The 12777-nt window shown below is 58.7% G+C and overlaps 1 protein-coding gene across 1 annotated transcript in view; it reads right to left on the bottom strand.

Annotated features, from left to right (window-relative positions):
- Positions 1–2054: 2054 nt before the first annotated feature.
- SND1 (staphylococcal nuclease and tudor domain containing 1) overlaps positions 2055–12777 on the bottom strand; it is a 414314-nt gene continuing 403591 nt past the window's right edge. Inside the window, exons 18-24 of the mRNA XM_065939612.1 lie at positions 10921–11062; positions 7520–7643; positions 6577–6646; positions 5546–5659; positions 4618–4821; positions 2787–2831; positions 2055–2677 (exon numbers count right to left, since the gene is read on the bottom strand). Coding sequence (XP_065795684.1) covers positions 2612–2677; positions 2787–2831; positions 4618–4821; positions 5546–5659; positions 6577–6646; positions 7520–7643; positions 10921–11062 — 765 coding nt within the window. The 3' untranslated portion in view covers positions 2055–2611. The remainder of the gene's footprint in view (positions 2678–2786; positions 2832–4617; positions 4822–5545; positions 5660–6576; positions 6647–7519; positions 7644–10920; positions 11063–12777) is intronic.

Genomic DNA, 12777 nt, shown 5'->3' with positions numbered 1-12777 from the left:
AGGGGTTATAAGCCAACATCAAGGAGCATGTTTTGCACCTCTAGTGGGAGAAGGACCTTGGAGATTTTTTTTTTTTTTTTTTTTTGGTGCTATTTGTGCAAGTGTTCATGCTGGCTGGCCTCAACGGGGGATGAAAAGAAAATATGCCAAGGAACCCGCACACTCTGAGGGCCTCCTTAAATTCTGTACTTTAGGCGCCTGGCTCACCACACCCTAGTCCCAGCCCTGCCTGGCCAGGACAGACCTCAGAACTCAATAGCCGTGGTAAAGAGAACACGGAGCTGGGGCCGAAACCAGTAGCAGCAGGGCCTCCGGTCTGGTGAGTACTCTGACCTTTGTCTAAATCAGCCTTGGAGCAAGAAAGTAAGAAGGGGGAAGACTCAGGCATCGTTTCAGCTGGAGAACCATGGAGGGTTTATCCTTGGGCGCAGATGTAACCAAGGAAACTGTGAAGACAGAGACATGATTTCAGACCCTTTCACTAAACGAGTAGGCTGGCATCTTGCCCCTTTGCAAACTGTGTTCATGAATACACAGTGACTACCTCCGGGCCCCATGAGAAGGGAGCGAAATGGGTGAAACGGACATTCTCTTCTCTCTGACCAGTCTCCTCGAGGGATAAAAGTGAGAGACCATGGTTAGAGTGGGCCTGCCTGCAGGGGTTAGAACAGCTTCTCCAGGAGCAAGGACAGAGGGCGGACTGTTCATCACCTGCGCTCCGGCAGCCTTCTCGGGCCCCCACTGCGGTGTCTGGAGCCATGGGAAATGGTTTACTGGACCATGAAGAGGTTCTGATCCGGGGATCAGACACTCCAACCCAGAGAGGTGGCAGGCAGAGCCCCCAAGTCTTCCAGGGAGGAGGGGGTGCAGGGGTTCTGGCTGCAGCACTGCACAGGACAGTCCTCCCCACCCCGCCCTTGGTTCTTCTCCCTCACCTCTCTCCTTAACTAGAGTCACCCCAAGAAGAGGAAGACAGGAGTCCTGGGCAGAACCCCACACGAACCCTGGGCCTGAATAAGTGAGTGTGGGGCAGAACTGCCAGGAGCCAGAATTTTCTGGGGACCCAGACTTCATTGAGGAATGAGAGCTGGCCAGGCAGGCCCCACAAAGCGTCTCCCCCACCCCTCAACAGTCAGCTCCTCTGACTTTCCCCAAAGACTTGACCAAAGAAAGGACCGATCTTACACATGGCAGCTTGAAGCATCACCCCAGATCAGAATGTGGGGCAGAAAAGTGGGGCTGCCAAGAAGACAGGCCACCATGTGAGTACGTGCCTAGGAAGGTCAGGGCCACAGGGATGGGGCTCTGGAGTCTGGGGGAACAGGCAGGTTCCCTGGACATCATGGGTGCTGGAGCGATGAGCTCCACAACACATGCACACCTGCTTTCTCACCCCGAGAAGCACGGGGGCATCTCACCACACACATCGCAGCAGCCACGCTCAGGGTGCCCCCTCGGGGCCTAGGAGTAGTCTGGGGTTGCGGGCACCCTGTCAAGTCAAACAGAGCCAGAGCTAACCTGGAGAGACTGGCTCTCCTCGGCCTGGGCCCTGACCCCTCTCGGAGCCCCTTGTTCTCCAGTGGACACTGGAGGGATCCGGGTAGAAGCCAGGGGCCTCAATCTCAGTGCACTGCGCCAGTCTGGGCATTAGCCTTTCCTTCCGCTGCAGCAGGAAGCCAGAACTCGCCTCACTTCCCTCAGTGAGACCCTGCTGGCCCCTTGAGGGGCGCTGGTTCGTCCGGCCAAAGGAAAGGCCCAGCAAGCTCTCGCCTGGGCACTGTATGCTGAGCTGCTGAGGTTCTTGAGAGCAGTCATGTGTAGATGAGTCAAAAGAGAAGACCTGCAGGCTTCTGCACGACAGCCATGGTGCCAGGTATACCCCCCAGGCCCCAGGAGTTGCTCCAAAGGACTGCCCTGCTTCCTGTGACTGGCTGTTTTCAGGGAGCTGGTCAGGTACATGGATTAGACCTTGGGGGTCATTTGAGTGTCCAGGTCACCTCCTGGCTGGAGCTGTTGAGATTCTGGGCTCCACCATCACCAATAAGAGCTGCAGACAGCATGTACTATTTTATTGGGCCTCAAAAGCTTTAAATACAGAAAATGGGAGGGCTGGGCAAAGGGGCAGATGTGGACACGCTGGCATTTGAGAATGGACGTATCAGAAAAATCACATAATCAACAGCTGGACAGAGAGCCGGGGAGAAGGGCGGTCTGGGACGGACGTGGGGTGCCAGTCGGCAGCCGGCCTCGGGGCCAGGATTAAGCCCCCAAAGGACAAAGTCTTTCATGTTTCTTCCTGATTTGAGGACAATTAAAAAAAAAAAAAGAACAAAAACCCCACAAACCTCCAAATAGAAACAAAATCAGCTGGGAGAGACAGCGGAGGGCAGTGCCTGTCCTCTTGGAAGACAATGCCTGCCCCCGAAAGCCGTGGCAGGGGGGCTCTCCCCGCCCCCTGCCCAGATGCCGCCCTGCGAGACATTCCCAGACACTGAAGCAAAGCTGGACCCAATCTATGCCCCCGATTTGAGGTCTGGAGCTGAAAACACCCTCCCGGCAGAGGAAGGGGTGCTGGCGTGAGCGGTGCTGGGGGTCAGACCCGGTGCCCTTCTTAGCGACTGTAGCCAAACTCATCTGCATCATCAGCTCGGAAGTCTCCGTAGCGCCACAGGTTCAGCTGTGAGAAAACAGCAAATGGCTCGTCAGGGAAGGCAGGACAGGCTGGAACCCAGACGGCCAAAGCCCCTCTCCCAGCACCCTCTGGGGCTCCTGAGGCGAAAACTCACCCTGGCGCTCTTGGCTGACTCCTGGGCGTTCAGGTATTCTGTGATCTGCGGGGGACAAGAAAACAACGGGATGGATGGTCAAGGTGCAGGTACTTGCAGCTGAGCGGCCAGAGGGGCCTGGCAGAGGCCCAGGTCTGGTCATATCACTCCCCTGCTCAAGGGGTTCCCAGCTCCCTCTGAGGAAAATCCAAGTGCAGTCACTTTCTCCTTGCTCTTTCCAGACTCTGCACTGGCTGTTCCAATTGCCTGAAACATGCTTCTCTCCCCTGTCCACCTGGCTACCTCTCCCACCTGCTCAAGCCTCTGGTTAAGAGTCACCTTCTTAATGAGACCTCATATAACCCCCTTTTAAAATTATGACCACTCCCCCACATTCCTGGTTCCCTTTACTTCTACTTTCTCTTTTTCCATTGCACTCATCGTCTGATGTCTAATTTTGTTGACTTATTTTATTCTTTGCCAACTCATGCTTGAATGCAAGTTCCATGGGGGCAGGAATGTCTCTTATTCAGAGATTTGCAGATCCTCAGTAAACATTTACAGAAAGAATGAGTAAGTGAATGAACAAACACATTAGATGTTTCTTGACACCATATTCTTGCCTGGAGAATCCCATGAACAGAGGAGACTGGTGGGCTGCAGTCCATAGAATTGCAGGGTTGGACACGACTGAAGCGACTTTACACTCACACAGACACCAGAAACATTATGGGTAGTTCCATATAAGGGACACTAAGATCTCCAGGTTTATAGTGAAACTTAAGCTAACTTCTAGGAGTGATTCAAGAAACTGCGGGGAGACTAGGGGTCAGGCCCCTCCTGTCCAGACAAGACACAGGAGTGATCCACAGTGAAGTCTTGTTCCAAATAAATTATCAACCTGCATAACCAGAGCCACAGACCCACCAACCACCCTTCTTCACGCGGGGAGAGAGGAAAGGCAAAAGAGCAGGGAGAAGGGGGAATCAAGGTCTAGTGGAGAGAAAAGAATGTTGGCTTCAACTCTACCACTTGAGTCCCTCCAACTCAGGAGGGTGGGGGAGCTGGGTGCTGCAGGAGGGCAAGGGGGTTCCCACCAGCCTGGCCTGTCCCTGGAGGCTGGCATGTCGTGGGGAGAGGCTGGGGACCTGGGATGGGAACAGTGCTGAGTGGGTGAAGCCTGGCTCTAATGATCGACCACTGAGCTGTGTAAGGTGTTTCCCCAGCTGGCAGCCCCCAGGCTCGTGGTCCATCCTAGGGAGCAGTCAGGCTGGTTGCACTCTTCTCTCTTAATGAACGGGAGACTCAAGTGTCCAATGGTTGATCCCCAGGGCCATATGTCTCATGAACAAGGGAGGCGGGACTCAGGTCCAGCTCCCCACAGGCTGGAGGGGGTTGTGGCAGTCTTTTGGGTAAGTTGCTCAGGCGGGACTGAGTGCTGGGAGCTGCTGATGGGCTCGGAGAGGAGGATGTGAGGATAGGAGAGACAGCACGCTGGGCTGTGAGCCTCTCTGCGCCACCCCTGGCACAGCTTCCTGGCCTGTCACCAGGGGGGATGGACAAAGGGAAACTTTCTGCGAAACTTTCTGCTCCAGTTTGCAGCTGCAGTTTTTAGCCAAACCGTCAGCCAATTAATTTAGGAAGTAATTAACTTTTTTAAAAAACCCCAACAAACCCAAATCCATTATCTTCCCCCTGCAGGAGCAGCAGGATGGTGCGTTCCTGCTCCCTCACCGGCTCCCGGGGGCACCCACCCTCCTCTGGGACACTGGCGGCGGGGGACGCCAGGGGCCGCTTCACCCCTACAGCATGGACCATGGACCATTTTTGTCCCGCCCCCCACAACACGTACCACTTTCTGGAACTGCTTCTCCTTGCGCACCTCCACCATGACTAGCCCCTCCTTCACCAAGCCCAGCCCCACATCCCCCTTGGAGTCAGCAAACTGCAGGGTGACGTGCGGGCAGCCGGCACTCAGGTGCTCCACGTTGAGCAGGCACTGTGTGTTCTGGATGTCCCGCACCACGCTGTCCACCGCGTCGGTCCGAGCATCCTCCTGCGGCGGGCACACACCCAGGTCAGCGTGAGAGGCTGGTGCCAGCCAAGAGCTGTGAGGGCCCCAGGTCCCGGACCTCCAGGAAGTCTGCCTAGACGTGCCAGCATCACCTCACTCCCCACTCAGCTCCCCCCGTCCCTCCCACCTATGATACAAAGAATCACCTCCCTGCCAGGGCAGACAAAGGCCCGACTCACCTCCTGCCACTGCCTATAGCTGGCAGACTAGTCTTCACCCAGTGTGCCCTTCCCTACCAGGTTCCCCTCCCCAATCCTGCGCATGGCTCCTTAGGAGCCGGCTCAGATGCTCCAAGGCCGCCTTGCCTTGACCGGACCTCCCTGGCCACGCCCCTCTCCCCGTGATTAACAGAACGTCATCACTGTCTCCACCACCTCCCATCAGCCAGGGTGGCCCCAGGGGAGGATTTCTGGCAGATGTGTGACCCAGGCAGATCTGTTTGGGGACAGTCACTTCTGGTGGCACCGTCTGAGGCTGGAAGAAGTACTGGGAGACAACTGCAGCCCAGAGCCCAGCAGGCTAGAGGCAGAAGCCCCAAGCCGGGGCCACAGTAGGGGCGCAGCCCCGTTAGAGTGGGCGAGGGGGTGGAGGGTGGGACCCAGGAGGGCTTTGCATTTAGTTCCCGTGAGTACGTGCTGGGGCCGCAGCAGTGGTCATGTGTCGGGGGACGGTCCCCTTTGGGAGGAAGAAAGGGGTGGAGACTCACATCTTGGGGCACCTGGATGAAGGCAAAGGCATACTCCGTGGCTTGAGCTGGTAGCACGCGGGTGCTGAAGGCAGGCGGCAGGGTGCCCAGGCGGGTGGACGGCAGGATCTCCCTCTGCAGGGGACACACCGGGCCAGCGGCGTCACACACTGGAAGCCCCCTTGCTCTCGGGGGACGACTTGTGTGGCCAGGCTCCTGAGCACTCTAACTCAGCCCCCGCCCGCACCCAGGACCCGTTTCCACAAGCACAGGCCTGCAGGGTCAGCAAAGCCGGGGAGGCAGGGCCTGGCGGTGCCCCAGCTGGTGGCTCCCACTGACACGGCCCACCTGATCCACTTTTCCCAGTGCCTTCCCACCATGACACCGGCTCCCTGACCACTTTCCCACAGGCCGGGGCGGGGCTGGCGGGCAGGGGTCCCTGGCTGGGAGAGCACCCTAAGATCAGGGTCCTGGCCCAGGTGCGCAGGGCAGCCCCAGTTAGCAAGATCCTCTCCTCTGTGTATTCCTGGGTGGTGGGCTGGCCCAGGCCCTGGGCTTTCTATTCATGGCTCCCCCCCACCGTCCTCACCAGTCCTCAGAGCAGCACGGCTCTGAAGGACAGCTTTCTCTCCTGCTTGCTGCGGGGAATGGTCAACACACTCCCAGGCCCAGTCCAAGGGGCATTTCTCCTGGGGGTACCAGTCCCTTCTCAGCAAGCCTGGTTTGGGATGCACTGGGGATCAGTACCCAGGCACCCTGTGGACCAGGAGATGGGGTGTAGAGGGCAGGACTTCACGGCCCCCTCTTCAGAGTTTGGGCAGGAGAGAAACTGGGGCTGTGACTGGGCCTGGACAGGAGACCGCTCAGTGCTCAAGGCCTCTGAGCTAAGACGCAGGACTTGGGCCAGTCAGACGAGCAGCAGAGAGGCCCACAGGGTCCCCATCTGTCAGGGAAGGAGGGGGAGGTGTAAAGCTCAGATGGACTTAACCTAGGGGCCAGTGTGTTGAGGGGCCCCTCCTGGGCTGCTCGCCCACCTCCGACCCCGCACTCACGTTGCCGTAGTCGATGTAGAAGACGTGTACTTTGGCAGGAGACTCGACTTTCTCCACTCGGGCGCGGTACCTGCAATGGCATCACGGGCAGAGCTCAAGGGACAGCCTCGAGGAGCCTGGGCTCCCCGGAGCCTCAGCGATGGCAGGCCAGGGGGTGCAGTGTTTCCCTGCCCAGGGCTCAGAATGACACCCAAGGGTGTCACAGGGGGCCAGATTTCGGACTCCACCGGGACCCCATCTAATGGAATCAGAGCATAGCTGGGAGCAGAGGGAGGGAGAGGGGAGCATGTGGAGCAGATTAATGTGTCCTTGGGGCATAAAGCAACAAGACTAATGACTAGATTGATGTCTGCTGTTTAAACCCAGCACACTAAACAGCAGCTGTAATTAGCCGGCAGATCTGTCTGGGAGGCCGCAGCAGGGAATGCATCCAAGTCACTTCGTCACCCTGGGAAGGCCATGGGCCCTATCCTTGGTAGATGAGACGTAAGTGACCTTCCTGCAGCCTGGGAGTGCTGCTACTCCTGTACCAGACAGCTGGGGTGGAGGGTGGGGGCTGGTCTGGGCTCACAGGAACCAGCGTCTCCCCTCCCCACCCCTGCCCCCTCCTGACATCATCTTTCCTGTGCGGGGTGATGGGGTGCTGGATGGAGAGCTGCAGCCAGCCAGGGCACCCGCGACAGAAGAGCCCAGGAGAGAGGAGAGAGACTCCTGTACCTTAGAGGCCGACTGCAGAAAAACTGTGGGCTACACTGTTGCAAATGGGCAACACAGAGGACCACTGGAGAGCTGGCCAAGGTCAAGAGCGACCACTCAGTGGAAGGCAGGCCGATACGGCGAATGCCTCAAGTCTGGCTGGTGCTTCGGCTGGCTGGGGCCCTGGAGACAGACCTCCTCTTGCTCCTGCTTAAGACTCTGCCTTGCTCGGGTTCAGGTGGCTTACCATTCTCCGTCCACGAATTTGGCGATGCAGAATTCGCCCCGGCGGGGGGCGTAGGAGCCCTCGACGGGAGGGTGGCTGGCAATGTCATTGCGCATGTTCTCCATCAGCTTCTCCAGTTGGGTGCCTGTGGGGAGGAAGAGGGATTGAGACCTGGGAGCCTCACCTCTAGATGGGGCCGGGTGGAAGACGAGCCCCGGGACGGCAGGGTGTGGGCTGCTGCAGGGGGCCCACAGCACTGGCGTGCCCCAACTGCAGGGGAGTTCTCTTTGGCCCCTGCTCGAGGAGGTCATGATATTTCGCAGACATCTCAGGCCTAAGAGGGACCCAGCCTTCCACTCTTGGCTGTCCCTGGGGATGCGCAGGGAATGTTCCTGGGCTTTGGTTTAGGAGGTGGAGAAAGTGAGTGGACACCAAGCAAGGCCCAGGCCAACCTGCCTTCTCCATTCCTACCAGGGTTGGCTCTGGCCTGGGCCACAGAAGTGGTGACGGACAGTAGCTGCTCTCTGCCAAGTCATCCAGGGACAAAAGTGGAGCTGAAGGAGGGGGCCCCCTACGACCCTGCACAAGGAAAGGACCTCAGAATCTGGGCTGTGAAAGATGGGAGCGATTCCAGGAGTGGGGCCCAGTCTCAGCCTGTTCAGATGTGGCCACTCTGACATGACGCGTCTAGAGACACGTGCGGAACTGAACCTCCAAGCGCTGCCAGTGGTTCCACCCTCCCAGCCAACTCACTGCCCTCTTCCACGGGGGTGGGGTGGGACCCTTCCTTGCCTTTTCTTTTCAGAACCATTCTCCCTGGGTCATCCACCGTGCGACTGATAAGTCCCTGGGTGTGGCAACCCCAAGGTCTTCTCAGAGGCCCCCTCCTGCCGCATCCCGTCACCACCCTCTTGCTAAGCGTTAGTCCCAGTGGCTTCTCCTTTACGTCCCTCTGGCTCTGATTCAAGCTCTACACCCAGCCTTTTTCCACCAGCTTCGCTTTCCAGGGGGAGGGTGCTGGAGTGGGGGGTGGGGGTGTGTGTGGTGGCAGCGAGGGATTCCTCCCCACCCTCAGGGCCCGGGGCCGCCCTGTTACAGGAGCCTGACACATGTTAGCCATCGGCACACTTGTCACAGGGGGCCTTATCCATTCCCCGTCTGGTTTGTGTTTCTGCCACTGCACCGAGAGCTCCTTCAGGGCACAGACCACAGCTCACTTGGTTCTGTCGCCTCTCTTGAGACCTCGTAAAGCTCCGGCCATGCAGGGTGCTTGGCAACTGCACTGTGTTGAAGAGGGGTCTGCAGGTTTGCGCCTGTCCACACTCGGGCCCTGCCCTGGCCTTCACAAGACGGTTTCAGGGACTTTTTAGAAGCAGCTGCCCTCCCCCTGCCTGGCAGTGAACCCTCTGTTCTGCGCCTGCATTTCTTGCCCAGACAGTAAAATTTCAGGGACTTAGAAGCCTCCTCTACACAGATGAGATCTTGTTATACTTGCTCTATTATTATTATTATTTTGCTCCAAGGCAACAGCTCTGCAAATAGCAAAGCCCTCTGGGAGGTCCTTAGACAAAGCCTGGTTGGTCATGGAGGACCAATAGCAATGCATTCATTACTTCACCAGATCCTTCCCGAAGGCTGGCTTTAATTAAGAGAAGGGAAAAACGGCCAGAGGATGTCCCTGCCTCCCAGAGGGGCGAAGGGTTTCAGGAGAGGGAGGCTGTGCATGCCCAGGTTCCTGTTCATGGATTTGGTGGAGGGCAGGGTTTTCTCGAGCTCACAGCCATCCAGGTGGCATGCCATGCAGCACGTCACTTGCTCCTCCAATCTTCCAACAATATGTGGTTCCCCCCAAGTTCCCTTTTTCTCCTTGTTATCTGCCTTGGCTGGCCGCTTGGTGCAGTGTTCTGGCTTCCGAGAGCTGTCACCGACAGCCAGGCAGGGTGCGGAACCGATACAGGAAGCCTCTGAGGTCACAGAGGCTACATGGAGGCCTTGAACTCAGCCTCAAGCTCTGTCCCCTGGACACCCCAGCACCTGTTCTTACTCAAAGCGAGTCCAATCTGGCAGGACCCAGAGGCCAGGTAGAGCCTGTGGGAGCTGGGGTTCCCTGGGCAGGGTCTCCTTTGAGTTCCCTTTCCCCAAGCTCCCAGAGGGCCTTCTTGCCGGCTCCTGGGCTCAGGAGTAGCTCTCATTCCTACCTGGACCACCTTTCAGATCTGAAGGTTTCCTCCTGGCTTCATTCCCCAGGCAGTGGCCGGGCCCCTCTCACCAGAAATGCTGCTGACCACGAGAGAACCTAACCCTGCAGGCTCAGCAGCTCATATCAGCCCCGCTAGCACAAGGTTCAGGATGGTCAGTCTCCATGGTGAAGTGACATTGCCACAAACGCAGCTTCCATGGGCAGTATCGTTGGCGGGGAAGTGGCTGACACGAGGTCGCCGACCACTGGAGTGGGCCTGGGGGTGGGGCTGAGGGCAGGGAGAGCCGCACAGTCACCCTCGATGTCACCGACATCTCCCGCCCCCTCCGCCTTGCAAAGACCTGGTTTCCTCGACCAAGAAGTAGCTTAAAGAGCTTTTTCCTCTGATGGCAACTAAAATGTTTCCCCGCACAGGGTGGCAAACGAGAGAAGGGAGGTCAGGAATGGACAGAGAAAAGGTAGTGGAGGTGGGGAGCTGGGCCAGAGGGGCCCCAGTGCGGTTGCCGTGAGAGCCGGCCCTGCTGCCCTTGCTCCTCTGGAAACCCGAGCTCTCTGCCGAGAGCAGGGGGCGGGCAGGACGGCGGGCGAGGACCCTGGCCTCAGTGCACAGCCCCGGAGGGCAGGAGAAGAGGGAGGATGGAGAAGGAGGGTCTTTCAGAAAGACTTCCTGGGGATGATTTCCCCTCGAGTGCCGCCTGTTTCCACGGCAACTGGTCACCACTCGGGGCTTACAGGAACCTCTGGAGGAGGAGAAACCCCAGCAGAGACAAGCCCAGGCTCCCCCCACCCTGCCCTCCTGGGGGAGGCCGAAGGGCAGAGGCACTGAGCAGAGCCGGCGTGCGCTTCCCGGCCACGTGGAGACAATCTGTTCATTGCTTCCTGACGGGCTCCGAGGGCACCATCCTCCTGCCCAGCTCTGCCAGGGGTGTCTGGGAGGAAAACAATGACCTCAGAGTCTCAGAGCACCACCCAGACAGGACTGGTGACCTCACCAGTCCTCAGAGGACCGCTCAGCCTCGCCACCTCCGTTGCGGCTGAGAATATGACCTTGGGCCCAGAGCGCCGCTCAGGGGCCTGGGAGGTGGGCAGCAGCCGCAAGCTAGGCAGGGAGGCCCCTGGAAGCCTGGGTCCCGCCCCCTGCCTCAACAGGGGGGCCCTGAGGTGGGCCAGCCCGACGCCAGTAGCCGTGGGGTGGTGGAAACAGGGCCAGGTGTGTGCTCACCTGTCTCCACATCCTGCACATAGAAGTGCAGGTCATCGGTGATCTCCGTCACAAACACCGGCTTGTAGCTGGCCGAGCGCTCCTTCTCCTCCAGCACAGGCATCACCTCCTCCACGGGCTGCTCCTCGTAGTGGGCCCAGACCTGCACGTGTGGTCAGCAGAGGGGAGGTGAGGGGTTCAGGAAGTGAAGTCAGAAAGGACGCCAGGAAAGGGGCTCTGGGCAGGGGGAACCACGAGTGTGGGGGTGAGTGAGTGTGGGGGGTGATGTTGCATCATGCTGGTCTGAGTCCCTGGAGGGCAGACATGGCGGTGGGGGAACTTCCAGTCCAGCAGCTCCCAAACTCTGAGGTATCCAGAACAACTGGGGATCTTCCTGGGAATGAAGGTGCCAGGGTACCCCTCCCTGCCTGCCCATCAGGATGTGCTCTAAGGGTCCCAGGGAAAGGGAATCAAAACTCAAGACTCGCAGCAACTCTCACACACACAGGCATGAACCCCTTGGCCCTGTGGTGGTGACCAGTCCCTGTCCCCTTCCCTCACCCCCGTGAGGGTCACTGAATGCCCCAGGCCCTCCCACTGTCACAAGGCCACGGGCGCTCCTAAGGCTCCCCAAGCGACGGCGCTGGGCCGCGGAGGGGAAGGCCGCCACTGTGCGAGGATGCCCGTCCTCCGCACCCCACGGAGGTTGCTCTGACCCCGGTTCGGAAGCTGGGCCGCCGCCCTCCATCCTTCCCTCTCCCTCCCTCCCCCAGCCCTGCACTGTCAGGGCTGCAGTGCTCAGAAGCTGATGCGGGGTGACAGCGCGTCAAGTCCAATCCCGCGGCCAGGAGATTATCCCAGTAGTGAGGCCTGTCAGAGCAAGGGAGGGAGATGGCTTTCCAGCCGGACGGCAGAAAGGGGCTTGGGGAGTCCGGGGGGCTGGACCACACACTGGGTCCCACACATACAGGACTCGGGCGGGCGGTGACAGAAGTTATTAGCCCAAACCTTATATGCTCACTCGGGGCCGCACTAAACGTTACCCAAGTACTAGCTCATCTAATCCTCACAGCAACCTTTTCAAAAGGGATCAACATTACCGCCGATTTTACAAACGAAGAAACCGAGGCACACAGGCTTGCTAGACGTAGCAGAACCAGGATTTGAACACAGGGGGCTGGGCCCTAGAGCCTTTCAAGGGGAATTTTGGCATCGCCTGGGCCCCTGAACACAAAATACAAAAGGCAGCAATGAACAGTGGGAAAAGTCGTAGGTGGGAGTTGTGGACTCTGGTCCTTTCATTTTCCCCTTTAATTTGCTGTGTGACCTCAGTCAAGTCACATGCCTTCTCTGAGTCTCCTTTTCTTCCCCTGCAAGAGGTGGTAGCTGGGCCACGTGACCCTTCTGCTACACACAGACTCCTGGGGCGTGGTGGGGCAGTGCACCAGGAAGCATATGAAAGCTGGAACTACTGAACCACTCTGGACGACACCCGCTGAAAGCATGGTCCTGCCTCTAATGTGGCACGAGTGCGTGTCCTTTCACTGGAGGGAGAGGCCTGGGCCCCGGGAACTGGAATGAGCAACAGGGACTTTCTGAGCCTGGGGGGGAGGCTGCCAGGGAGTGGCGGAGACTCGCCAGGGGCATTCCTGGCCCAGCAGTCTACCCTCTGCGCCATCCCCACCAGCACCACTCTCCAGGCTGTGCCCCTACCGCCGCAGACCAAGTCAGGGCCTCCCTCCGCTCTTGTTTCCTGCCTTTCCTGGGGCCCCTGCGCTGGTTCGGGAGCCGGCCCCCATCCTAACCCCTCGGCTGGAGGGGAGGGAGGCTCCTCTGCCTCGTGGAGAGAATTGCAACAGGGCTGAGTAGAAACTCCTC

The sequence above is a fragment of the Muntiacus reevesi genome, chromosome 6 (assembly GCF_963930625.1).
Source record: "Muntiacus reevesi chromosome 6, mMunRee1.1, whole genome shotgun sequence".
Lineage (NCBI taxonomy): Eukaryota > Metazoa > Chordata > Mammalia > Artiodactyla > Cervidae > Muntiacus > Muntiacus reevesi.
This window is presented reverse-complemented; position numbering and strand designations above follow the sequence as displayed.